This window comes from Drosophila sechellia, chromosome 2L (genome assembly GCF_004382195.2).
Source record: "Drosophila sechellia strain sech25 chromosome 2L, ASM438219v1, whole genome shotgun sequence".
NCBI classification, from domain to species: domain Eukaryota; kingdom Metazoa; phylum Arthropoda; class Insecta; order Diptera; family Drosophilidae; genus Drosophila; species Drosophila sechellia.
In genome coordinates this window covers 5,781,221-5,805,389 of record NC_045949.1, presented here as the reverse complement: position 1 = coordinate 5,805,389, position 24,169 = coordinate 5,781,221, and the positions used below count along the sequence as shown (strand labels likewise).

The 24,169-nt window shown below is 40.6% G+C and overlaps 7 protein-coding genes and 1 long non-coding RNA gene across 9 annotated transcripts; 5 read left to right on the top strand and 3 right to left on the bottom strand.

Annotated features, from left to right (window-relative positions):
* The first annotated feature begins 206 nt into the window (after nt 1-206).
* On the top strand, nt 207-1,564 carry LOC6613537. Its single transcript, XM_002037969.2, has 2 exons — nt 207-317; nt 448-1,564. The coding sequence occupies exons 1-2, from the start codon at nt 237-239 to the stop codon at nt 1,324-1,326; spliced, it is 960 nt and encodes a 319-aa protein (XP_002038005.1). The 5' UTR covers nt 207-236; the 3' UTR covers nt 1,327-1,564.
* A 9,243-nt stretch (nt 1,565-10,807) lies between these two features.
* On the top strand, nt 10,808-11,797 carry LOC6613536 (accessory gland-specific peptide 26Aa). Its single transcript, XM_002037968.2, has 2 exons — nt 10,808-10,861; nt 10,918-11,797. Exons 1-2 carry the CDS (start codon nt 10,828-10,830, stop codon nt 11,649-11,651), a joined length of 768 nt encoding a protein of 255 aa, XP_002038004.1. The 5' UTR covers nt 10,808-10,827; the 3' UTR covers nt 11,652-11,797.
* On the top strand, nt 11,792-12,299 carry LOC6613535 (accessory gland-specific peptide 26Ab). The gene is made up of 2 exons (XM_002037967.2): nt 11,792-11,876; nt 11,938-12,299. Exons 1-2 carry the CDS (start codon nt 11,846-11,848, stop codon nt 12,177-12,179), a joined length of 273 nt encoding a protein of 90 aa, XP_002038003.1. The 5' UTR covers nt 11,792-11,845; the 3' UTR covers nt 12,180-12,299.
* A 4,221-nt stretch (nt 12,300-16,520) lies between these two features.
* LOC116803610 lies at nt 16,521-19,232 on the top strand. The gene is made up of 3 exons (XR_004363682.1): nt 16,521-16,578; nt 16,652-16,821; nt 19,150-19,232. It is a non-coding gene; the product is annotated as an uncharacterized LOC116803610 (long non-coding RNA).
* LOC6613534 (procyclic form-specific polypeptide B1-alpha) lies at nt 17,925-18,587 on the bottom strand. Its single transcript, XM_002037966.2, has 2 exons — nt 18,496-18,587; nt 17,925-18,430 (listed from the first exon to the last, which is right to left on the bottom strand). Exons 1-2 carry the CDS (start codon nt 18,527-18,529, stop codon nt 18,108-18,110), a joined length of 357 nt encoding a protein of 118 aa, XP_002038002.1. The 5' UTR covers nt 18,530-18,587; the 3' UTR covers nt 17,925-18,107.
* Nucleotides 19,025-19,639, bottom strand: LOC116803609. Its single transcript, XM_032727629.1, has 2 exons — nt 19,351-19,639; nt 19,025-19,269 (listed from the first exon to the last, which is right to left on the bottom strand). Exons 1-2 carry the CDS (start codon nt 19,379-19,381, stop codon nt 19,136-19,138), a joined length of 165 nt encoding a protein of 54 aa, XP_032583520.1. The 5' UTR covers nt 19,382-19,639; the 3' UTR covers nt 19,025-19,135.
* A 136-nt stretch (nt 19,640-19,775) lies between these two features.
* On the top strand, nt 19,776-20,280 carry LOC116803608. Of its 2 annotated transcripts, none has more exons than XM_032727628.1 (3): nt 19,776-19,854; nt 19,945-20,079; nt 20,143-20,280. In XM_032727628.1, exons 1-3 carry the CDS (start codon nt 19,833-19,835, stop codon nt 20,202-20,204), a joined length of 219 nt encoding a protein of 72 aa, XP_032583519.1. In that variant the 5' UTR covers nt 19,776-19,832; the 3' UTR covers nt 20,205-20,280. The 2 variants fall into 2 exon arrangements, with proteins under 2 accessions (XP_032583519.1, XP_032583518.1); XM_032727627.1 differs by having other exon boundaries at nt 19,909-20,079.
* Nucleotides 20,222-20,859, bottom strand: LOC116803607. The gene is made up of 3 exons (XM_032727626.1): nt 20,776-20,859; nt 20,638-20,718; nt 20,222-20,572 (listed from the first exon to the last, which is right to left on the bottom strand). The coding sequence occupies exons 1-3, from the start codon at nt 20,813-20,815 to the stop codon at nt 20,250-20,252; spliced, it is 444 nt and encodes a 147-aa protein (XP_032583517.1). The 5' UTR covers nt 20,816-20,859; the 3' UTR covers nt 20,222-20,249.
* Between the last annotated feature and the right edge of the window lie 3,310 nt (nt 20,860-24,169).

Below are 24,169 nucleotides of genomic sequence, written 5' to 3'. Positions count from 1 at the left end.
TGGTGGGACAATATGCAAGATTGATGAGCTTTCTTTGATGAGCCCCCGACAAGGTCGTTCCACTTTTTATTTTGGGTACCGTGTGTTCTTGTTGATTCTTTGCTCTGAATGCGAGTATTTGCCTGTGAAATTTTTCGAGTAAATATGAATTGGGTAAATAGCAGATAAAGTGCTTGGCGTGCTATAAAAGGAGAAAACAACGACGAAAGGAGGCACAGTTTCGCATTGATTTCATCATGAATCGATTGGTGGTCATATTCAGTTTCTGCCTGCTTTTGGTCGCAGGACAATCGGTGGTGGAGCCCCAGGAGTCCCAGGTGAGACTGATCCCTGTACAATCAATGGACATAAAAATAAGTGTACATTTGTATTGAGTCTGATTTTAAAGAATATTTCTCGTTATCTCCACACTTAAAATGGCATGCCCACTATATTATCTATTTCCAGGAGCTCTCCGATAGCACCACCACTTTCATTGTCGATGGCTTTCCAGATGAATCTCAAGAGCTACCCGGCATAGTTGCGGAGACCGATGAGGAGATCGAAATGAATGCACACAAGATCAACTGGCTGCCCGTTTGGGAGGAGCAGGAGCATGTACGATTTGCACGGGAAGTGACCGAGAAGCCAGTTGGCACCACAGCCACTCCCGAGAACTCCACACCCAAGGACACGGTAGAGCTCGTCCTGCAGCCAAAGGAGAACAAGGAGTGCCCCACCAGTGCTGAGCGCGGACTGACCAACCTCGTCCGCGTGGCCCGCCCACTTTTGCCGGCTGCCACACTGAAGAACATCCTGGCGAATGGCGTTGAGGACCCCCAGGTTCATGCGTTGATCAAATTGCTCCGCAGCGATGGCTTCAAGACGCAAGTTCAGCTGCTGAAGGCCACCAAGCAGCACCAGCTGCTCCATGACTATGTCTGCCGGCGACTCAAATTGGATCCCACCTACTATGCTGAGTACGTGCGCGTGTTCCTCGACCTACACATCTCCGACCCACCAACCATTAAGTTGCCCAACCGTCGCCCGGGTGTCCGCGGACTGCTCCAGGATCTTCGCGAAGCCTTGCCCCGTTCCGCTTTGAGGGATATGTACCAGCGACTCTACTCCTCCGACTCGGAGCTCTCGAGCGCCATCCGCCTGATCCGCGGCTCTGAATTCCGGCGGCTGCTGCGCGATCTGCGTCAACTTAAGGAGTACCGCTCCCTGGCCACCGATCTGGAGAAGTCTGGTGTTCCTCTGCGCCAGCTGCAGCAGCTGGTGGCTAACGCCCTTGGCTGGAGCACCGTGGATATGGCCGGAGAGACTATCATCTGGAGTCTTTAAGTGACGATGGTCTCTACACTTACTTTCTTTTCATTTGTAGCTCATTAAATCGAACTATCTAGAAACTTTTCACGTAAGATTTAGACAACCTTTGAGATATTTATTTTAGTTACCTTAAAGCAAAGATTGAAATTCAAAAGTTAAATTTAAACAATTTTTAAACGATTAACTACTTTTTATTTCAAAGTATATTTCCAGACAAAAATCGCATAAATAGAAACCCTTAAATTTCATTGTATCTAAATAAAATGTGTTTTATTTATGAATATACACCATCTTTCTCATTCGGGCGAAGTTGTTGTTCTGGGGTTGCATCTCCCACCAAGGCGACTGCAGCAACAAATGAACTATGTACATATAACTCATTTGGTGCAATTACATAAATAAATACGCGAAGGCTACCGCATCGATGTGTTTACGTCTTTGAGGGGCAGGCGACCGAAACCACTTCAAATTCGTTCAGGGTCAGAATCATTAGGGTGGAAATGTGTGGCAGTCTATGCCATGTCGCCGCATGTTGCCACCAATTGCCACGAGGCGGCGGCGGCGGGGGATGAGGAGCAGCAAACAAACACAAAAACTGCTGCCACACATGTCGCCATGTCTTCCAAGACTTAATCATCCATGGTGCTGTCAACGCTGACTTCTAATCGAGGCAACTGTTGCCATAAACAAATTACCAACTGATCGAGCAGACGATGGCCAACGACGACTCCAAAAGGGGCAAGTTTACGGAAATACGCGGGCCAGTTTTATTTGATTTTCCCGCCGCGGCAGCGGCAGCAATCGCAGACGCCAACTGAACGTGTCAAAGTAAATAAACAATTTTGGGCAACACAAAGAGCAAGCAGCTCGATCGATAAGCCAACTGGCAATGGGTTTGGGTATGATGGGTCTGGGTCTGAAGTTTGATACGGGACCGATGGTGGATCGGATTGCGATTCCATGTTGCATGGCGCAGCAGTTGAGACACTTTCGCCAGATTGCCAACTGCTAGTCGCTGATAAGTTGGTGATGAAAGCGTGGAACAGGGGGTCGCAATTGGGTCACTCTTGGCCAACTCATTCAGATAATTTCCAAAGAAATGGGTAACTTATTTTGCAAGAGAATGGAAGTTCACCTTATAACCACTTGATTTGGAAAAGCACATTGATTGTTGGTATATTAGCAGAGTTTTCCAATCTTGCGCAAGCCAGAGAAAACTTTTCTAATTGAAAACGATACTTGCGTTGCCAGAGAACGTTATGGAGTAGGTTCAAGGAATTGGGCAAACTTAGATCCTACCGACATTTTCCGAGCAATAAACACACAAAGCCATATACAAAAGGCTTCATTATACCCAGTATCTTAGCTGGCTGCTGGAGCTTTTGCATGAGAAGTGGTCAGTCCCCGGTGGAAAAGCGTTCCTCAAAAATCCGACAATTGCTGCGCGAAATCACTGCAACGGCAACGTTTTTCCTCAACCTTTTTGCAACATTTTCGTTCCGCCATTCAAACTCAATTAGGGAGAGTCGTTCACCTTCTTTGCCAGTCTGTCGTATCCCAGTGGATAGCACCATAGTCAGGAGCTTCCAGACACCCACCCATACCTGGACTAGGTGAACTCTAAAAAAAAGAGTCAGATCTTATGTTTTTTCAAGGAGTTATTCATATATATGTATTTGGGTAATGAAATCAAGCAGCAAAACAATGTTGAATTCCGAATCTTTATAATCATAATAATAGTATCATAGAGACTTAACCAATTTTGTTCTAGCTGTCTCCTAATCCCTGTTTCCCCATTTTTCTCAGTGCAGCTGAATGCTCCACTCCACTTTCAACTTTACGCTTGGTGCCTCCGCCCGCGGAAAACACTGCGAGTTGTCGATGTTGGATTCGCTGGCAAATTTGCCCCTTTCTGCTTTCTGGGCTGCACAATTGCTGGAGCTGCAATTGCAATTGCATTTGTTGGCAGAAGGCGACCATCTGAGCACGCTTGGCCGCACAGCGCTAATCTCGCAACTGTTTACCCACGCCAACTGTCAGACTGGCCAAGGCCAATAACCCCCTGTGCCCAGTACTCCAAATGGTACTCGCACTCATAGTCGTAGTCGTACACGTAACCGTAGTCCAAATAATCCGCGGCAATCAAACGCATTTACCCCACACAGAACTGACAACGCTCAGATCGGTTTTTTTTTTCTCATTTGGATTTTCAGTTTTCGGGGCCAAGAACTCGGGGCCAGTTTTTGGCCACAGAGCGGCTTTTTGCGTCATCGAAATGATTGGAAGGCAGCGTATCAAAGCGGAGGGCAGAAAAACTCTGGCCCCGCCAACGGAAGCCATTAGAGGCTGGCCAAGAACACGGACCATGGAGCAGGCAGCATGGAGCAGGGAGCATGTACATAGCTTGCAGCTCGGTTTTCTGGGAGGAGGCAGCAGGCATTCCAAGCAATTAATAATAATTTCCGCTGCCTCTAACAAAAAGCAACTTGGAAGCTTTTTCTCGTTCTTGCCCGCCGACTCTGCTCATGACTCTATTTTGCAGATGGCTCTTGGGAAATGGAAGGGGAGTGGTCCGAACTCAAGTTGATACTTACCAAGAACTAGGTATAAGTTTGAGTTGCTTAAATGCTCGTGTCTACGTTGCTAATTTCGAGTATCTGAAGGTGTGAAGCAGCATAACTCAGGCCAAAGTGTTTGGCTGACTAAAAACAATTATCCAACAAAGAGGCAAACTACAATTATTGTCTAAAATTATATTAAAAACGTACACTGGCTTCTAACTTTTAACTCTTCTCTTTGGGTTATAAATAAATATTCAACGGGCACTCACATTTTCATCAAGTCTTATATTAGAAATGTAAATGGGTAAAAAAGTCAAGATAAGTGTCTTATTTCCTTAAATACGTCTGATTTATTGAATCCAACGCTTAATGAATACTAAGTGATGAGTTCGGGTCAAGATGATTTGAATGCCAGTGTGAATGAAAAACCCATTATTAAAATCCCTTTCCCCCAATTTCCTTTCCATTGGAAGGTCAAGTTTTCTCCAACGAGCGCATTCCAAAAGTCACTTAGTTTCGACACTATAATTATATAATATAGACTGGCGGACTTCTCGGCTATTTTACCAGTAACCCCTATATACAACTTTGGACTGGGCGTTATGCAGCTCGACAATTCACGCCTAATGAATGGGTAACTCATATGCCCACAGATACGAGGCAAACAGATGCTGAAATACAAACCGAAAACGAAACCAAACCACAAATCAAATTAAAATTCCAAAAAGCGATTCATGTTGTATATCGCAATGCCCTGCTTGGAGTCATTAATCTCGGTGGGCCGTTAGAACCCATCTTCAACTGGAGGAGTAGAACTGCAACTGCGTTGATTTCCCGACAATCGAGCCGCCATGGAAACCAAACAAAGCCAACTCTTTGGCTGCCACGCATGACTTGACGGTTGTTGGAGCGCTTAACCCAAATCCAAACAAAATTTCCAGGGTGGCAAACTGGAGTTTCGAGGTAAAGTTGGGATACTCTTACAACTTTTAGTGGGAAATGTAGTATAAACTTTAATCTGTAAAGTTGGAAAGTAATGAAATACAAAATGTAGACGAACTACCTATGCAGGTTGTAAGATCGAATATGTGAGTAAGAACCACACTAAGATAGTTCAACTTTCAAAATCTATTTATTAATAACTTTAAACTTTTAAGATCATCCACATTATAGTGATACCCGATCACACCCTATATTCCCAGATCAACGCACCGCGATGACAACCAAACACAGAATGAAAGTGCATGTGGCGCTGGAAAGCCGCTCGACTTGCTTTAATCAGCGCTTTTCGATCGGGCCAAAACAATTGCCGGCCGGCACAATATGACCACGAAGGGCTCTTCATCAGCTGCCCGATTGCCCGATTCTCCAGTCGATTCTCCCCCCTTCAACTCCTCCGTTGGACACACAGAAATTGTTCTGAAAACTTGCTGAGTTTTCAATTGGGCAATACAGTGGGCAGCGTGGGGCGGTTGGGCGCTCAATTTGTCTGGTCAGCTCGGCGAGTTCAGTAGCGACAGCTGATTTTATTGTTTGCCAGTGAGCCAGTGGATAGTGGAGGGGGTGCTCAGTGGGTTAAGTGCACTTCATGGCTTATTGACTGAGTTGCCGATGAAAGAGCAGACCGATACTGGACCGGTCTAATGCAGTTTTGGTTAAAAAACTCCAGCTAATCATCTTTATTTGGTGACCACACTTGCTGCTCACTTGTCTAATGTATCGAATTCGAGGCGTACTGCGCAGCTGAAGCTTCGATGATTAATGATGCTGATTTTGGGAAAGTTTGTTTTGCTCCAAAAAAGTCGTGGACAGAATTTGAATTATTGTCTATTTCGTGGCGACTGTAAAGATTATTTATGATGATATGATTATGATGTTGTAATGGTACGATTAAAAAAAAATAATAATACAGTTCAGCTGCTCTGCTATCTGATGCTCGTAACTCAACTAGTGAGTGTAACTACGTGCAATGTTCTAACTATTCATGAAATACAATTTTGCACTTCAAGATCGAAAAACTCGTCTGCGGTTTCAGCTATGGTATTTTCCATTTAAAAGCCACAAGCACCATTCAAAAGGCCGTTTTATCAATGAAAACCAAATGGCTTAAGTTGAGTTTAGTGAATGAATTTGTTACGCTGCTCGGCCGTCGAGGTCTTAAGTTGTTTTCCAGCCAACGCTCGTTTTTTTTTCCAGGCCAAACGAACACGCCGACGCAGAAAATGCAGTAGGATTCGAATACAGCTCGAATCGTAAAAAACCCAATCAACTTATTTACAATCAAGAGTGTGGGCGCCAAAGAAAATGTTGCCACGCGCCAACCTGTCGCGCTGCCCATTAATTACCCACAATATAGGCTTGGCATCAAGTCAAGTCCAAGTATCGAGGATGCATAAACTTATGCACATATTAGAGCCAACAGACGCCGCTCGTTATGTAAGTCGAATAAAAAATCGGAAGCTTATGGCGGATGCCCATAAAGATGGCACATGAGTTATCCATATGCAACAACTTTTATGCCATATGCCGAAGTCTTCACGTCGTAAATGGCACAGAATTGATGACGCTACTTGGAAATACAATGACCTACATCAATAAAGAGTGTAATAGTTTTAAAGCTGCTGCAAGTAGGTGGTGCTAACTGAAAATGCTACATAGATGTAAGTTGTTGCAACAAATATATATAGTATAGCTCACTTAGAGCTGGTTACTTTGGGAACCTTTTTTCCGTTGATCATTACAATACTTATGAATATTAAATTGAGTAATATTATTTCTTGCTGATTCTGAAAAACAACTGCTCCGTCATTACAGTATTCAATTTGACCGTATATGTAAAGATATGAAGAGATACATATATGCAGCGAAATCGAATAAGATACTTCACTAGTATCGTGTATCGAATGGAGTCTATGCCTGTTTGGCTGCTTTTTCTGGGCGTGCCGAGATGCCTCCCACCTCATGGCGGCAGCATCTGGGGGCCATTGTGGCAGTCCAACTCAGGCGCATAGACAATCGCTGGCAACTGCTCAAGTATCTCATGGATATGTGGATGCATCGCCTCGTGCACTCACAATTGTGTCAACGCTGCACATTTTCGCTTTTTCTCACATTACCAGTCTGAGCAACTGAATAATACGAGCGACTTGTTGCCTTCTTGTTTTCCATAGCCAGGCTAATTTGCAACTTTCCACATGCCAGGCAGTAATATTGCGATTGGTCTTTATCTCGCAAATTGCACGGATGCTACTACGAGTGTGGCAGTGGGTGTAGCATCTGGGCAGATGTGAAAATGTTGATGTTATGCTTGATTTTACAGCGATTTATGTGTCATTGTTTTGCCGTTTTGGCATTTGGAATTACCCAGTCTCACTCTCATTGAGGAGGAGATGATGGCCAATGGTAATGTGGCGTTGATAACTTTCCCTCCTCGCAATTGTTACCAGGTGCGTGTCGGGCGGAAGTTGGCTTCATGGCTTGATCCAAGCGAGATGATGATGTAATGATAGTGGTGGGTGCTGCTGATGGCCATTAGTCGAATTAGTGCTGCATTCGAAAAGGAAAGTTTTTCACTTGAATAGACAGGGAAAATTGTAATGATTTTCGCCCGGCCTCTGCGGTTAAATTCAATATCGATATCACAAGACAGTGAGCCATTGTTTTTAATATGGCAAATTTTCATAAATTATAGACTGTGGGCAAAAAAGAGGAGCTACTCGATCCCTCTCAATGACCCACCTAATGGCCACTTCCAGTTGTTTGATGATGATGATGACGGTGCTCATATCTCCCACACAAAATTCTGCCTAAGTTTCAGCTAAACTTTCAGCTAAACAGAAAACAAAGTATTTCTAGATATTTCGGAAAGTACAACTTACAATCAGTTAAATGCAGCCTCTATTAATGGATGAATAATTTAATTAGTGACGAAACGCACTGTTAGTTTGTTTTTCAAAACTTTTTAGCGCGCAGTAATCTCTTTGAATGAAAGTGAGAGGTAACGATATCGATTATAATGGAATGCTGACTGGGGGATTGCTGTTCAATTGTGATACAGCCTATTATAAAATGTGTGTCAAGCATATTGACAAATGCAAATGATCCACTTTCAAAGTGTGTGACTGTCATTACCTGTCGCTATCGTTCAACTTCTCTTACGACATCGTCTTTGAAGTCTCTATCGATCGTTACCGAATGCTCCATATACCATAGCTCCTTTGTTTATTTGGGCATATTGGCTTGTTAGGCTTCCGGAGCTGCGAAGACCCGGTTATTATTATGTCATATGATTCTCAATTCCGAACTATAATGGGCATCAGCACGCAGGCTGCCGAAAATGCCAGAAGTCAATTAAAAGTCCATTATCCACGCCATGGATGCTGCCCGGCCCATTAGAACTGCCTGTGGATTTGTTTAATAAACAATTTCCGCTTTGATTTCTGGCCGTGGGTGAGGGGATGAGGATTCCCCCAAATCCAAGCTAATTAACCTGCCCGGTTCTGATGCGGGCAATTATGCCAGCTTGGGTGTGAAGAGTCGCCCGCTGCCACTGCGAGTGGGGGTCACCAGTGGGTTCACCATTGGGGTTCACCAGGTAGCCCCAGGCTCAGGTGTTTTTGCCGCCTCTCAATAGGAAGTGGCTGCTTCCTTTTGTCGGCAGCAGTGCAACTCGTTCTTTGCGCATTTTTCGCGTGCGCTGGGCTAAATTAGCCAGCAATTTGCTCCGGCTTCCATCGAGTTCATTGATTCTGGTTCACCACTGATCGATCCACTCGAATGCAATTGCCTTTGTTTGGTATTTTTCCCTTTAAGCAAAAGCCGACGAATGCTGCATCCAATGAAGAACTGCAGACGATGTCATCGGAAGGTACCCAAGTGGGCAGATTCCTTGGCTGCTTTAACTTAAGATGAAAATGTTGTTAGGGCAGCGGACCAGAAGCTGTGAACTTCTCCATGCCGAATATACTTAGCTAATAATATCTGTGAGTTAAGTACGGTAGGATATGGTTGATCACTAGGAACAGTCAATTAATGCATCACTGATAGCTGGAAAGGGCCAAAAAGGTATGGAACAGGAACTGCCCCTTTGGCTGTGCCAGCTTCCACCGGAAAATATTTGCTTCCGTTCTTTGCCGTGTCCATTCTGTGGGATGGAGAAAATAAATTACAATTAAATGCAACAAACATGCAACACTCACTTACTCACTGCAGAACGCGGCGGATGTTTATTATCAAGTGGATACAACGGCGACAACCTCATTAGCTTCTGCCCCTGGTCGGTGCCCATCGATGGCATAGCTCCCATTCCCATTCCCCATCCCATTCCCTTCATCCATCGCCCTTTTCCAGATCGAGCGACAGTAAAAGTGGCCCGGGCATGCTAATCCGGAAGTAGGTCATTTTCCGAACGCAAATGAAAGCGTGAGCTCAGCTCGAACTCGGGCTGAAAAGCGATGAAAATCGTAGTGATGAATACATATGTGAGTGGGATGCGCTGCCATGGGAAATTGAAACCGAAAACTTGAGTGGAAAGCGAGCTTCAAATGGGAGTCACATGCACAGAGCCACTGTCATTATAATACGGCAATCAAAATGAGAAATAAGACATAAGATTCGTATGCGAATGGTGTGACTGGGAATAAAGAAGGCTATCTTAAAGTTACTATGAAAATCATCTAACGACGTTAATAATCATAATCATAACTTCATAGAGTAATATGTGAATTTCAGATTACAAACCATACTAGTTCATTTCTCTGCGTACTTATGTTTTGAAATATTTACTTTTGGAATATTTATTATAGTTTGTTTAAGTCCTATATAGTTTATTTATCATTATGGCTAGCTGATGAATTTTTCCACTTAATTGAATTTTAAATGCGCAGTTATGTAAAATATGTTGGGTTCCGTTTTCCTTCTAAGGTAAATTCCAGTCTGCTGTCAGCATAACACCAATCTTGACCAAGATTACAAGGCACTAAAGACTTTTGACCATTTGGGGAGTGGCGGCAATTTAAGCAGCGTTCCGTAGACACCACGCAAAATGCGAGCAACTTGCGCATAAATCGCTATGTTTTAAACAATTAACAGTGGCCACCTACCCAAAATGGGGGATCCAAAACGATCCACAGAGTGACCGATCGCCCACGAGATGGCCATGCCTCAGTTTACCGAATCCCACGTTCAATTTCGCTTTCAATTTGACGCGTGCGCAGGCGCAACCTTCAATTTACATATTCGACATGTGGGCGAAATTTAGTATGATTTTTTTTATCATTCTAGCCGCTCTGCGGATGCTGAAGGTTTTTTCAATTGCGGTTTCACTTTTGGCTAAAGACAATGGTTCGTTTTTATGATCTTCCCCTGCTTTATTTTCCATTAATTTGGCCTGGGAATTGCGTTTGCATCGGTAACAAATATAGCGTGACTTCAATGATCTCAGATATGCATTGCCGGATTTTATATAATTAATTATGTATAGCAACTATAAACTACATAGCAACTATTTTAAGGTATAGTAAAACCACTTTTTGTATAATTAAAACGTTATTTTCCTTAATCGACCAGCAATTCAAAGAAAGCAACACTTTTCTCGCTTTTATGTTGTTGAATACCATGTTAAATTGATTGGCCGAGAATTTGATATTTATATTACTTACCACCACACTAAATGGTTTATAAGCAAATCTTCATTAAATAGAAGAGAACACAAGAAGACACTGTTTTCTACTGTGAATGTATATATCTTTATATCTAAGAATTCTGCAGGATTAATATACATATTTATTTGGATGATGTTTTTTTTTGAGAAACTTGAGTAATACAAGATCGGATTTATAAATATCAAGCAGAACGAAACAAGAGCCGTTGCAAAAGCGCTTATGTAACATGAAATTCGTATATATAAGGAATGCCATAATACCTTAGGTACTTCAGCTGAAGCTACTTCTTCGAAATGAACCTGATTTTGTTATGCTCTCAAATTTTACGTAAGTTGGCTTATGCAATTTTGAGCACATTTAAGAACGAGTATCTTTTCGTTTAGTGCTGCTTTTTACAGTGGCAAACTGCGATGGTGAGCACCAACTCGATTCATCTATGGACCTGAAAAGCGATTCTACGAAAAGTGCAGTTCTAAAAAATGTTGCTCCCAAAAACGATGCGACACAGGCCGAAATAGCCAAAGATGATGTAGCTCTGAAAAGTGGGAAAAAGGGCGATTATGTAATGGAAATCGATGTTTCTGATATACCGCTGGATGATTATCCAATCAATAATTCCAAATCACGGAAAAACTCTTCCACTCTTCCTTCCCAAATACTAACAGATAAGCCCAATCAAGGATCAAATCAAATTGCGCTCAAGGCCCTGAAACATAGGCTATTAATGGAGCAGAACAATAATTTATTTCTCCGGAACCATTCCGTGTCCTTGATGAATGAAATAGAGGCCAGAAAAACGGATATTATCCAGGCCCGACAGTTAAACATCGATTTGGAGCTGGAGCTTGAGGCTTTGAAACGCGAACTTTCGGAAATGAATGCGCAAAACGCTCGAAAGTCCACAAAGTCGTGTAAGAAACGTCCCAGCAAGGATATAGCCTCACCTGTCAATCAGTTGCAGGAAGTCATCGTCAAGAACACGTATCGTAACAAATATCTAACACTTCTGACACAACTTGCTCAGAAGATCAATTATGAAATCGCGAACGTCAACAACCCAGCTACCGATGTGCCCACGGGGAAAAGTCCTTCCGAAGGGAATCCATCAACGACTTAATAGTTATAATCATATGGTTTTCCATCTTTTAGGAACAGAAACAAGAACATGACGATAGTATTGAGTCATTGCAAGACCTTCTAATTGCGCACTTACTTATTTTTCTGATCTTGTTAGCCGTAATAAATGCGATTCATAACGCTTCGGCCAAGGGCTCTTTAAATTCTTTACAGTCTAGAGAATACGTTTCCACAATGAACTACTTCGCGGTGCTCTGCATTTTCTGTAAGTTTGCAAGGATCTTTGCGGTTCTTAGAGTTTTCCTAATTTAGTTTTCATCACTTAGCATGCATTTGCCTTTGGCAATTCAGCGATGCTGCCCCCTTTATAAGCGTTCAGTCTAGTTCACAATCGAGATCCCAGAAAGTGATGAACGGCATGTTGAGAACCCTATACGACTACAGTGTTCAGGATAGTGTGAACGATGCGACTGGGCACTTGATTCACACTCACAAATCGAATTTCAACTCGGATGTCATGAGTCCTGAGGAAATAGAGAGAGTGCGCCAGCAACTGAATATGGCATAATTTTGGATTCACCAGCAAATAACTTGAAAAGCGATATATATGCTTTTTAAACGCAGTTACTTCAAGCAAAATATTATGTATCTGTATAATATGTAATATATCATTTAAAAGATATCATAACCCAAACAAAGTATTTACTCCGAAAAGCTTTTAAGATACGAGTTCCTAGATTTTCAAAAGGTGTGATAAAATTGTATTTGAAATATAGGGTAGGGTATAAGGTGTTTGTAGTTATAAATATAAAATAGGCCAGCAGACGAAAGGACATAAATATAAAATGCACTCTAGACAAAAACTCAACCTGTAGGCCATAAAGATTCGTGCAGATCAACTTTCTCAAATATGGGATCAGTAATATGCGATGCTGTGGCGCCTCTTTAACATACTTTATACATTTGGTCTTGGCCGACATTTACCTGATTTTAGCTACCTGTGGTCCCCGTGGTGATTTGTTCGTCTGCCCTAATTTACACGACAAAAGTGGAGTGGAATTTCGGCCTTAACTGGAATTCTATAGAGGTAAAAGTGTTGTGTTACGTGCTATTAAAATGCCCTTTCTCTGCTTGAGAGCGTCTCGTTTGACAAATTTATGAATACTTTCAGTTGGAGGATCGAACCCTTTCCTCGCTGCTTGAGTTCCTAATGTTTCCCAAATTTATGATATTTAGACTAAAATTTCTTCTCTTTTATTGCCGGTATTTGAATATCATGTGCTTCGAATGAACTTTTAATTTGGGTTATGTTAAAATCTAACACTTTCATGTATTCTCTTAAGTTTGTAGGCCATCTTCTGACTTAATCCTTTCCAGAGTTCGTTAACCAGCAAACACCTTTAAATCCTGCCAAACTTTTTGTTTCTGCTGTTTTTTTGTTGGCAGACAGGCACATTTTTAAGAGTAGCAATCAGTAAATGTGTCACGTAATCAAACATGAAAATGGACTGAAATAAATTTAATATAAACACATACTTGAATGCAAGAATGATATTTATATTTAAGGAACATGACAATCCATTATGAACATAAAAACAAAAAAAAAAGAAATGATATGAGCTGCATACATGCCAACACATTTTTCATACCATTTATATTGCTTGGCCAAAAGACTAAAGCCGCTTTGTCATGTTGATGACAGCTATAAAAAGATGGAATGATTTAGAGACTTCTAAATTCGCCGCCGACAAAGATACTATTACATAATTAAGAACGAAATAGAAGTTACATTTTTTCCATTTGGTTCGAGTCGTAGAATCAAAATCATTATTGGGTTAATCTGGTTTTAAAGTTAAATCGATATTTTTTGGAATGAGCAGGTATCTTCTGATCAGAACACGGCTTAAATTCTCGTCCGGCTCAAACTGTTAAAGGGATTATCGAAGCTTAATTAATTAGAATTAAGTGCCGTCCGTCTCAGTGGTTAACACTTTAATTTCTACCTGAATCAAGAGGGCCGAGTCAAGTGAACACCTGGCCACGGCTGCAATCCGAACACTTCACGGCTAAGTGTCTACTACTTAGCCAACTCTCACACAGCAGTGTACTGGCTGGATACTTTCGAAATGACTTTTGTATTGATTGGCAATGGGACAATGGAAATTAAATCGCATTTGGTGCGACGCAGGACAGGAAACGGAAACGCAAAACAACCGAAACATCGATTCCCATTCAGAGTAGACATCCTGCGGTGCCTTTGTGCTGATTGAAGTGAATCCTGGCCCATGAATGAACCGAAAAATTACCTACACGAAAATACATTTCCACTCATTGTTCATTCGAATACGTTTTATCTCAAGCTGGGAACTTTGTCATCTGCCACCCGCTAGTTTCGCTACTTTGATAAAAAGGTGAAAAAAACAGGTATTAAGAATAATATAGTCTATCTACGAAAAAGGAACACCCTGCCTTTGCCGAAATCAAAGCAAATTTAGTTTGACTGCAGATTGCCTCTCTTGAAAATTCCCCATTCAAATTAAGTTAGACTGAAGTTTTAATGCAATATACAATGGTATTCCTGATATGAATTCAACAAAAAAGAACCGGAAGTAACCACGCATTCCATGGCATAAAAGTTTATATCCTAAGAACCCAGTTAAAGCTCACAAAGATTTTTCTATGTTACTTCAGAAAGAGGAAACTCTTAATATCTTTTATAATTTATGTATCTTATCAGGGGGAAGCTTAAATATTTACCATCATAACAAAAACGCAAACTGTTTGCTTAGCTGCGAACCCATGCGATTAAAATTGTGATAAGATTTGATTCATGCCAGTCCTTCACCGAGCAACTTCGACATCCCCTTTCTCTCCGGAATCCTTTGACAATTATTATGATTCAATTACAAATAAATACTTTCAATCATAAACAATATTGGCGCGTCAATACAAAGGCGTTCATTTTGCGTCATCTGCAGATAAGCTCCATTTCCTGTCACCCACAATCCCCACGTTTATGACATACGATTCAAGATAAATATTAACACGTTGCTATTTCAATTTAGGGCGAATGTCCGTTTTGCTGAATCTCTACTTTAAGCACTAAATCCTTTACAAGTTTTCTTGTGATTTTAATAAATGTTTGTATCTCTGCGAAAATGAATAAACGAATCATTATTGTTCCATTCTTCCGCATATAAAGCAATAATATTGGAATTGTATATTTTTTCAGCTGCGTACACGGATCTCTGTTGTCTTTTCGGTGTTTTGCACTTATTGTAAATTGATATTAAACCAGCGGAAATCATTGGCTATGAAGCATAATAAACAATTTTTGATAGTGAGCACTGAATCATTTGCTAACGTATATTTTGCTAAGATATTGAATCATGTTGGTTATAAGATACTTTCTTATATTTATCCAAAAACCCTCTATTACGTCGTGGCTTCTTTTGTGTCCCACAGATTGTCTACCCAATTAATTAACCTTTTTCCCAAACCTTTCTTCTGGCCAAAGTACAGAAATGACCGAATTTCGGGCTAATCAGTTAATTGGCTGATGCGAGTGGGGAGTGATGGGATTGTGCGTGAACTTTCGCCGGGAAAACTTTGATTGTTTAAACAATCGCAAAACACACAACGCGGACGAGCGTGAATCTGCGATAAGACGTGAGTTCTAAGCTCGGACTATTTCAATTTGAACGGGGAAATTGATTTGCAATTTTCCGATTTTCCAACTTGGCTCCCACGCCTGTCTTCTGCAGACAGGCTTTTTTTTAAATGGCTCTGTGCGGTTTGTGATTCACGTTTTGCTAATTTCTCCGAATTTATTTTCTTGCCTCGTTGTTTCTAAGGTGTTTTCAACGGTGGAGGGATGGGGGTTAGGTTTCCCCCATCTCAATCAATTAGATTGAAAGTGAAAAGCTGAAAGTGCGAGTGAAAATGATTTGCAATCAAACCACTTTGATTAAAGCATTCATTTTGATTAGCTCTAATGAGGCGGGCGACTGATGGCAGCGTATGCAAATGTCGATATCTGTAATTGCCGCGTCTGTTTATGCAATTCTGATGGTATATAAGTGTGGGGTCTCGTCTCCATTTCTCCAAACGGCAAGTTGGCCCAATCGGCTACCATTGGGGCACCCGCACAGTAGGAAAAATTAATTTCAAATTTGTTTCAGACCCAAAATAATAATCAAAAAAGTCAGCAGACCACAAAATTAATTTGGGCTTCTGTTTCTGTTTCTCAGATGCGCACCACATGAGCTCATGAGATGCGGCCGTACACTTTACCAAAATTCGGTTTACTATTCAAAAAGTAAAAGAACAAAAAAAATGTATTTTTTATCACATCATAAAACCACACCTAATAATTGAACAATAAAATAGAATTTATTGCTTTTTGAATATGCATTTAATGATGCTTTTTTGAAAGGGTATACACAATAACGTTCAATATATATTTATTTTTCAATTTTTACGTCTGCGTTTTCAACAAAGTGCCACTTGTTCTGATTAACCCTTTGGTGGAAGCCCAAATAATTATAAATTAATGTGTAACCATCTGCCGTTCATTCCACTCCTTTTCTTTAATATTTCCATTGTTTTCCCTTTTGTGAGTTGGTTAATATAATTATGTGGAGCTTGCATTGGCTTTAATTGTTCCGCTTTTGATGTTGCTTTTGGCACATATTTGGTTGCCAAACGAGAATTTTTTGTTTACGAAAAATATTTGTGAGTATTTTCGTAGCTCCAAAGAATCTTAAAGCTGTTTTTTTCCTTGCTTGTAAATAACTTAGGAACAGAAGCTAAATTTAACAACCGAAGTGTTTCAAACACCGTGAAGGATAACGAATCATGATTTTAACCAACTCGAATTTGCATTATGGCTTTTATAAACCAACTTTTTAGTAGATCACTACTTCCAGTAAACTTTTGGCTAATAATGAAGGTCTTACGAATCATGGGTATTGTCATATTTTCTCCTTCAAATACGTGTCAGATATATAATCTTCTTTATGTTTTCATATCCATTACTAGCTGTTGTTGGCGTATCTTTATTATTTGTTGCTAACGCAAAGCAAAGATTGCACAATTTGCATAAAGGCCTACCATATCCCATACTAGGACCGACCATTTAAAGTGAAACCTCGCAATAAAGTTCCTTTGTAATGCTGTCTACGTCGAGAATCTTTAAAATCCATCGTAAGGTATGTTGAGTTATTGTCAAGTGTGTAGCTTTAATCTGAGAGATGCCTATTGCATTCAGATAGAAATCAGTAGCAGTGAATAAGATAGGGAATATCTGAAAGAATTAATCCCATCTGAATGCGAATGCTAAAGAGGTATCTTAACTAATTATTAAGCCGAATTGAACATTCTAAATCATTGACTATCATTTTAAGCTCGCCAATTCTAGTCCATCAAAGGTTTACTTTTCTATAGAGCTTCCTATCTGATATCGCTATCAATAGCTTTCAATACTCTGGCGGTTCATTCATAGCCGAGTGGGCCAATTTGTCAGTCAACCGCTCATTCAAAAATCGAGATGTGTTAACATGTAAATTGATATCTCAAAATTGTTCACTGCCTTAACGATTGAGAACGAACTCAAGTTGAGTTGAAATTTACGATCGTCGGAAGGGGCAAAAGAAACATGCAAATAAACCTATTTACATACCATATATGCGATGAATAAACCCGGTGGTAATGATGCCCCACAAATGGATTAACCGACGATGCCCCGATCAATGGGTCTCTCGTGTGGTTTTATGCCCTCCAATGCCGGTTGGCATCCAAGACATTGTCTTTGTGGTCGGATTGCCGGCATTCGTGGCGTCGTCAACCTTACACTGCTGACTTCATTGATAAAACTTGTTAGAGCTGTCGCTTCCTCTTTGTAAGTGATTTTTTCCCCCCAGTCTCGGTGGCTTCTTTTTTTTTATACCAACGCAAATCTGGCTGGCCGGATCTGGTCGGCTGGTCTCTTGGCCACTTGGCCACTTGGTCTCTGCCTGGACGGTGTCGATGTCATGTGACTGCCGTGGCCCAATGGATTGTCTGACTCCCTGGCGGAAGTTGTTGTGGGAAATGGATTTGTGTAGCAAATACTCCGCGTCACTTCCCTAAAATCTCCGCTTCTTGAATTTGGCTAACAAAGGTGGTGCTTAATTTATGTAACTGATTCAGCGAATGTTTATTTATCTCTAATTCAAAACATCATGCATATCATAATGATATTGAAAGATACATCTCGGTTAAGATACTATTTGCTTCTTTTTGGGAACAGAAACATGGCCAAATAGTATTTAAATATTTTTTTTTGCAATTTTATTAATGCCCATGCTAGAAGTTGGAATACATAAATGCATACATTGAATACAGGAGATTAATATATATATATATGTGTGCGTGTCTCCCTTGTGTGTGGGTGTGCAGGCTCCAATTGGATTAAGCTGCTGCTGCTGCTGCTCCTTGATGTGGGGTCATGCACCGACTAAGCCGGCTGGGCATCGGCCTGAACATCGTCCAGCTTTGGGGGAGCAGTTTCTAGGAGCGGAATCGCCAAGTTGTCTTGCTTATTGGCCTCCAAAAGAGTTGCTGCTGCCAAGGGACTGGGATTCGGCTTGCTCCTCGGACCTGGTTCTGCCCTTGCGTTGGTTACGGGCTCTGGATTGGCAGATGGCTCGGCAACGGGCTTCGGATCGGCCACTGGGCTCGGATCGGCAGCAGGACTGGGATCGGCTACCGGACTCGGATCGGGAACGGGCTCCGGCAGTGGGGAACCGTAGGCTCCGTGGAGCACCACAAATGTTGCCACTAACAGAATAACGATGCCTATCTTTAGTTTATCATACGTTGGCCAAGTCGTGTGGACTACTTACCACAGGCGAATGCAAATACGGTCAGGAATTTCATGATCCTCGAACTGAACTGAAGACTGATGGAGCCGTTCCCTCTTTTATAGGTCGCCAGTAGTTGGTCCAAGTACGACCATCAAACAGCGATAAAAATCAATTAGATTTATTGGTCGCCATGCCCATTGATATGGTCAATTCATTCAGGCCTGTTTAGCATTTCTCTGATAGGAAATAATCAATTTTGATTCAGGTGCAAGTAAATTAAAAAAAAATTTTTGAATACTGAAAAGGTTTGATCATTTTGATGCCTTTTGATGAATAACCTAAGGAAAGTCTTTGATTCAATAAAAGGGGGTTGATGCAATTCAATAATTACTAAGTTTTAGGGTTCATTTTAATGGGACAAGTCAGTTTGGATAAGAATTACTTATCGCATGGAATATTAAGTTGAGAATTTAAATAAATTAAGAGTCTAAAAAATAATCCACAAATACTAGGTATAATCTGCCTTCACAACCACATTGGTTTTCAATTAAAATATTCAGCATAAACATTCATTTAATACCTTCTTAGATACTTTTAGAATATGCATTTATTTAGAATATATTGTTGGGCATACAAATTCTTCCAAATTTATTGATACATAATAAAAAAAAATAATTTTTCATATATCCTCAGATATCTTATAAGGTGTAATATGCGTTGACGTCTTCGGGATCCAAGGATATTGGCTGATTTTCTTCTCTTCCAAGCCGTGAATGTTATAGCCAGGACGGGTCAATATGGTCAAGATAATAACTGCAAAATTAAGAACAATTAATATAAAATAAATGTAGTACAGTTGACTTAGTTATACAATGTTGTACATTGATTGCTTACCCATTTCGGTAAGGAGTTGTCTCATATGCATGGCGTTTGTTTAGTCAACTTGCGTAAATGGGCCCGACTTCTATCGATGTCAGTTTATAACGCACTCTCGAGCTTCAAAGTGGGCATTTGGCCATTAAATCAATTTACAACACATCACTGCCGCTAGGGTCATAAAAAATATATTGATTTTTATGAGTAAAAAGGGGAGTTCGGTTATCAATTGCACATTTTTAAAGAGAACTTTAAACGCGTTTCTCTAACGTGGTGTACTGACAACTTTAAGATACTTAGCCTAAAGTTCGTGTACCAAGATACAATGCATTTAGTTATCAATATTTAGGTGTAGCATTAGCAAGTTGAATTTTGTTTTCAATACAGGTGCTAACTGTTGCAAATATAATATGTTCCAGTCATAGTTCTGTAATCGAAATTTAGTTTATTGTGTTCTTTTGAGTATTTCGCAAAATTAGTTCCAAAACTAAAGTGACGGCATGAAGATCCATCTCATATTTGGTAGGACCATTAACCTTTTAGATTGAGATTTAATGTTTGATAATAGATCCGCAGTTATAGTCTTCTTGGTATTGGGGAAAACCATTGCAGACGAATGTCTAACCTGCGACTGGAAAAGTAATATCCATTGTGGAAAAGTTGCTGATGGCTCGTGTGTTTTTACTGCTCTGAATCGATGCCAAGTTGAAAGAGTTTCATGCCGTCGAGAACAAAAAAAGCTGAAACGTATGTGGAATATATTAATGTAATTTCGCCTGCAACAATATAAATATTTATACACATTCACAGCATTCACCGAAATTGTTAAAGGAAAGTGCCCAAAGGACAAAGAGAAGTGCGCCAAGATGTAAAATAAAATCATGGTTCATTTCATCAATTAATATTGTATAATTGATTTAATCCAACAAATCTAATATTTGGCTTTTATGTAGGCTCTCATTCTTGGGGCCATCAGTTGTGCCACTTTTCGACTTCAGTTTTTCAACTTCGGACTTTAAGTTTGTGTAACTATCAATGAGCCTGCGAACTCTTTGCCTCAGATTGCTGCAATTCAGAGTTTGTTCCAACAATTGGGATTGCAAATTAAGGATAACCTCTTTTTGCAAAAAAATTATCCTTTTGAAGCGGTTCGTCCTTTCGTCACTTTTCATACAAAATTCCTTGGAGGTGATGTTTATATTCGATTTAATATCCTGCAAGTGTATGCCTGCGGATTGTACTTCAAAAGAGAGATCGTTTAGTAATTTTACAACTTTTAAGAAATAAATAGGATTTTTTAGTTACCAGCGAGGTTTTTAAATTTCGTTAAAATTGCATTGATGTCGAGCTTGTCTAAGCTGTTGACTAAATGCACACAAAAAGTTGCTAAAGGAATGGTTAGATAGTTATTAATAATTTTTAGTTACATATATCTTATGTTACCACAAAGAAAAAGTAAAATACACTTATGGTATGCATTCATTTCGATGAACTAGATCAATATGCGACTATTCGCTTTGGTTTGCTCTTCGCATGAATATTATTTCTAAATCTAATTCTTTCCAGTAGTTTAACACAGAAACAAGCAACTTAAATCGACTTTCATTTAAATTAGACAAGCCCTTGTAAGAGTAACGTTTTCCGTCTTAGATTCACTCAATGTTCTCAATGGTACCATAAAAACCTCGAAGAACAAGTCACTTAACAACGCGACTTATCGTTTTATGAGTAATAATTTGATTTGAAAAGGTTTAGTTTTTCCCTTCACCTAAGCTTTCTATATATCATATGCATTTACATATGAACTTGGCCAGGGAGCAGATGTATTCCGGCCATATCGCCCACGCTCCTACTCTCCGTCAAAACAAATAACTTTTCCAATGATTGTATGGCTTTTACTGCTTTCCATATTCCGTGTGGAGTTGCGGAGTTTACGGAGCGTTGTGCGTTGCATTTTCAAGTTTATTAAAGAAACCCATACCCATAAGTTCTGTGCCCCAACACAATATTTTTTTAGTGGAATTCATGGGCACTGACTTTCCCATGTAGTATAGACGGTTTTATGCCTCGATTGATTTGTAAATATTATGCGTTTCGAGTGGAAACGTTTTGAGGAACTGCAAGCGAGCGTATGTTTTGTGTAAATGAATCTTTTGATGGGGAATCAGCAGTTTATAAATATATCTGCACATTAGCTGTAATCATATATACGTTAAGACTACTTTTCAAGTTTAAACTCGAATAAAAACTAGATTAATTGACAATTAATTAGGCATTAATTATATTTCACTGATTGTGTAAGCAAATCAAATGCGATAGAAATCGAAAGCTAATGTGCTTTTTAAGGTGATTGTTAAAACCACATTAGTTAAACGTGAATATACACCGCTGAATATTCGTTGCCTTTGGATGTTTAAAGCGCATTATTAAACACGTTCTTGGCCCACACCGAAAATTTCTGACTAAAAATACAAATATTTTATGTCCATAAACAGAAAATGTTTCGCATAATAAATCATCCAGCACTAATATATCATTTAAAATGTGAATCTGAATGCACAAAGCAAGCAACTAAAACAAAAATAAACAAGACCACTTAAAGCGCATTTGATTTAAGTTGTATTCAATATTTTACGTATAATATATATAAAATTTAACGTTGGTAAAAATAACTTCTGTAACTTAATTATTATCATTATGAATTCAAGCCACACCAAGTAATTCTCCATTTAGCTGCTTCGCACAGCAGAACTTGATATCGAAGTGGTTTCATCAAGAGGTCGGTAAATGAGTTATGAATCCTTGATATCCTTGACGCCTTTTCGCTTGACCTGGCGAAGGCGAGGCCACCTGGCTACGAAATGGCCAGGACATCGGCGGAAGTCCTCCCGCCCTTCCGTCCCTCGACCCGCACTCCAGGACTTGTCTCTGACCCAACTGCCGATGCCACCTGTTTGGGTCTGCAAGCTGTCGCCCCTCAGCTGCTGAAAGTTTGGTGTTTTATTCGGTTTCGGCTTGAATAAGGACCTCCGCTAAGCCGCTCGTGGCACTTGCCACTTGAGCAGACGCCGCAATCGGAAGTCCTTGTTTATGACATGGATACTGAAGCCAACGGCCAGCCAATATCAGCTGCTTTGCTGCCCGAACTTGATTTATATCCATCAATTGAGACGATCTCGTTTGGGGTTAGTGATGTTTAGGCCTTAAACGGATAGCTCTTTACTCCGATGCCAACTAATTCGCTGTGCAATCATTTCGGTAGAACCAAAGCGGCCTTAACAGGCCACCGCCACTTAGTGGCAAGCCGTCTAAACAAATCATTTGAGCGCAAACTTCATCTCGGGTGCCTGCAACTTGATAGATGGCATGAATACTACTGAGCCCTCGTCTTGCGCTTCTGCCCCTTTTCGTTTTTTATTTATGGTTTACAGCTACTATTTATAGGAAATGTGCTCAGCACGCAAAAAGTCAGTCGGTGCTTTTTGCACCGAGGGGGAAGTCGGAATCGCAACCCACTTGACAGAGTTCGCTGCTATCCGGAGCAGATGCTGATGCAGATGCAGATACAGTTGCAGACGCAGATACAGATACGAATACAAACCAACACAAGAGCAGCTCGAGGCGAGTTTGGGCGATCCGAGCTCCAACATTTTTGTTTACAATTGGAGCACGTCTGTTTTGGCTGCGGCAGCTGCTGACCATTAGCCATTAACTTGCAGCCGTCCGAGCTGAGTCCGCAATTGCAACTCCATGCGCGTACAGGCCGAATTACCAGGGCAGAACTTGCAAGATTTCTGTTTGTGTTTGGAAGATGGTTGCAAAACATTGTTTCATATTAAATATGATGTGCTTTTGTTTTCATTTCCATGTCACTCAATTACAAGTTCGATGGCAAGGTCATCAAAAGATGTACTTTTCGATGGGAACAGTTCTTCAGGAACAGTTTCGTAGGCTCCACTGTATTTGAGCTGAACAAACACTCTGACTTCTGTAACTGGAGCATACCTTCGCTGCGACTTCATCTTTATCTGGAGTCTGGTGGACTGGGGGTGAGCTGAGGACGTGCATCCCAGTTCGAGGTGCCCTCCCCCAAACTGGGCCGGTGTGTACTTTTCACACGGCTGTGTGAAAAGCGTGCTATGATACCATTTTCATGTCCGCACAGTGCTGCACAAATATTTAACCGTTGGGCAGAGGCATGCCACTTAGCTGCAAGATGTAACTTTTTGTGCCCCGGGCTCGAGGACAAACTTTGAAACCCTTCAGATGGTCAGAATAGGGAACGGGGAATTTCCTAAGGAGCCAAGCAATTTGACTGGGCTTTATTAACACCTTCGACGAACATATCTTTCTGCTTCGATGTGAATACAAACCAGTATCAATTTGTTAAACGGCGACCTCTAATTAGGGTCTGATTCATGAATTCTTAATTGACCGCCCCGGGTCAGATGCAAACATAGCTTGCCGTGCTCCAACTAATTAAATTACTCTTAAAAAGCAAACAAATAAAATTGGTTCCGCATTTTTCGCTCAGATTTTCACAACTTTGGAGTCCGTCCATCAGCGACATCCACTCATCAAGTTCATCTATCAAAGTCTAATGAATTTTACTGGCGCATCAGTTGGTTTTTTGCTTCCTTTTCATCCGCAAATTATCGAAGCAACCAAAATCTGTTATTTATTTTTGTTTTTCGCTTCGCTGATGATAATTTCACTTTCATTAATAATTTTTGGACTTTTTGACTTTGTCATAATTAATTTTTCAACTTTTGCTTTTCTTTGTTGTTTCTGTGGGGTCTGAAAAACATCAAACCGAGGCAATCTACAACTTGGCGGA

Excerpts from the sequence above, each read along its gene's own strand:
- LOC6613534 (XM_002037966.2), bottom strand. The coding sequence starts at position 18,529 with ATGAAATTCCTGACCGTATTTGCATTCGCCTGTG. Across the intron at positions 18,431-18,495 it reads CGTATTTGCATTCGCCTGTG|TGGCAACATTTGTGGTGCTC; the intron begins GTAAGTAGTCCA and ends TTATTCTGTTAG.
- LOC116803607 (XM_032727626.1), bottom strand. The coding sequence starts at position 20,815 with ATGAATGCATACCATAAGTGTATTTTACTTTTTCTTTGTG. Across the intron at positions 20,719-20,775 it reads TATTTTACTTTTTCTTTGTG|CAACTTTTTGTGTGCATTTA; the intron begins GTAACATAAGAT and ends CCATTCCTTTAG. Across the intron at positions 20,573-20,637 it reads GAAATTTAAAAACCTCGCTG|TACAATCCGCAGGCATACAC; the intron begins GTAACTAAAAAA and ends TCTCTTTTGAAG.
- LOC116803609 (XM_032727629.1), bottom strand. The coding sequence starts at position 19,381 with ATGCATATGAGACAACTCCTTACCGAAATGG. Across the intron at positions 19,270-19,350 it reads ACAACTCCTTACCGAAATGG|TTATTATCTTGACCATATTG; the intron begins GTAAGCAATCAA and ends TTAATTTTGCAG.
- LOC6613536 (XM_002037968.2), top strand. The coding sequence starts at position 10,828 with ATGAACCTGATTTTGTTATGCTCTCAAATTTTAC. Across the intron at positions 10,862-10,917 it reads GTTATGCTCTCAAATTTTAC|TGCTGCTTTTTACAGTGGCA; the intron begins GTAAGTTGGCTT and ends CTTTTCGTTTAG.
- LOC6613537 (XM_002037969.2), top strand. The coding sequence starts at position 237 with ATGAATCGATTGGTGGTCATATTCAGTTTCTGCCTGCTTTTGGTCGCA. Across the intron at positions 318-447 it reads TGGAGCCCCAGGAGTCCCAG|GAGCTCTCCGATAGCACCAC; the intron begins GTGAGACTGATC and ends ATCTATTTCCAG.
- LOC116803608 (XM_032727627.1), top strand. The coding sequence starts at position 19,833 with ATGAAGATCCATCTCATATTTG. Across the intron at positions 19,855-19,908 it reads GAAGATCCATCTCATATTTG|TTATAGTCTTCTTGGTATTG; the intron begins GTAGGACCATTA and ends ATAGATCCGCAG. Across the intron at positions 20,080-20,142 it reads AGAACAAAAAAAGCTGAAAC|CATTCACCGAAATTGTTAAA; the intron begins GTATGTGGAATA and ends ACACATTCACAG.
- LOC6613535 (XM_002037967.2), top strand. The coding sequence starts at position 11,846 with ATGAACTACTTCGCGGTGCTCTGCATTTTCT. Across the intron at positions 11,877-11,937 it reads CGCGGTGCTCTGCATTTTCT|CATGCATTTGCCTTTGGCAA; the intron begins GTAAGTTTGCAA and ends TTCATCACTTAG.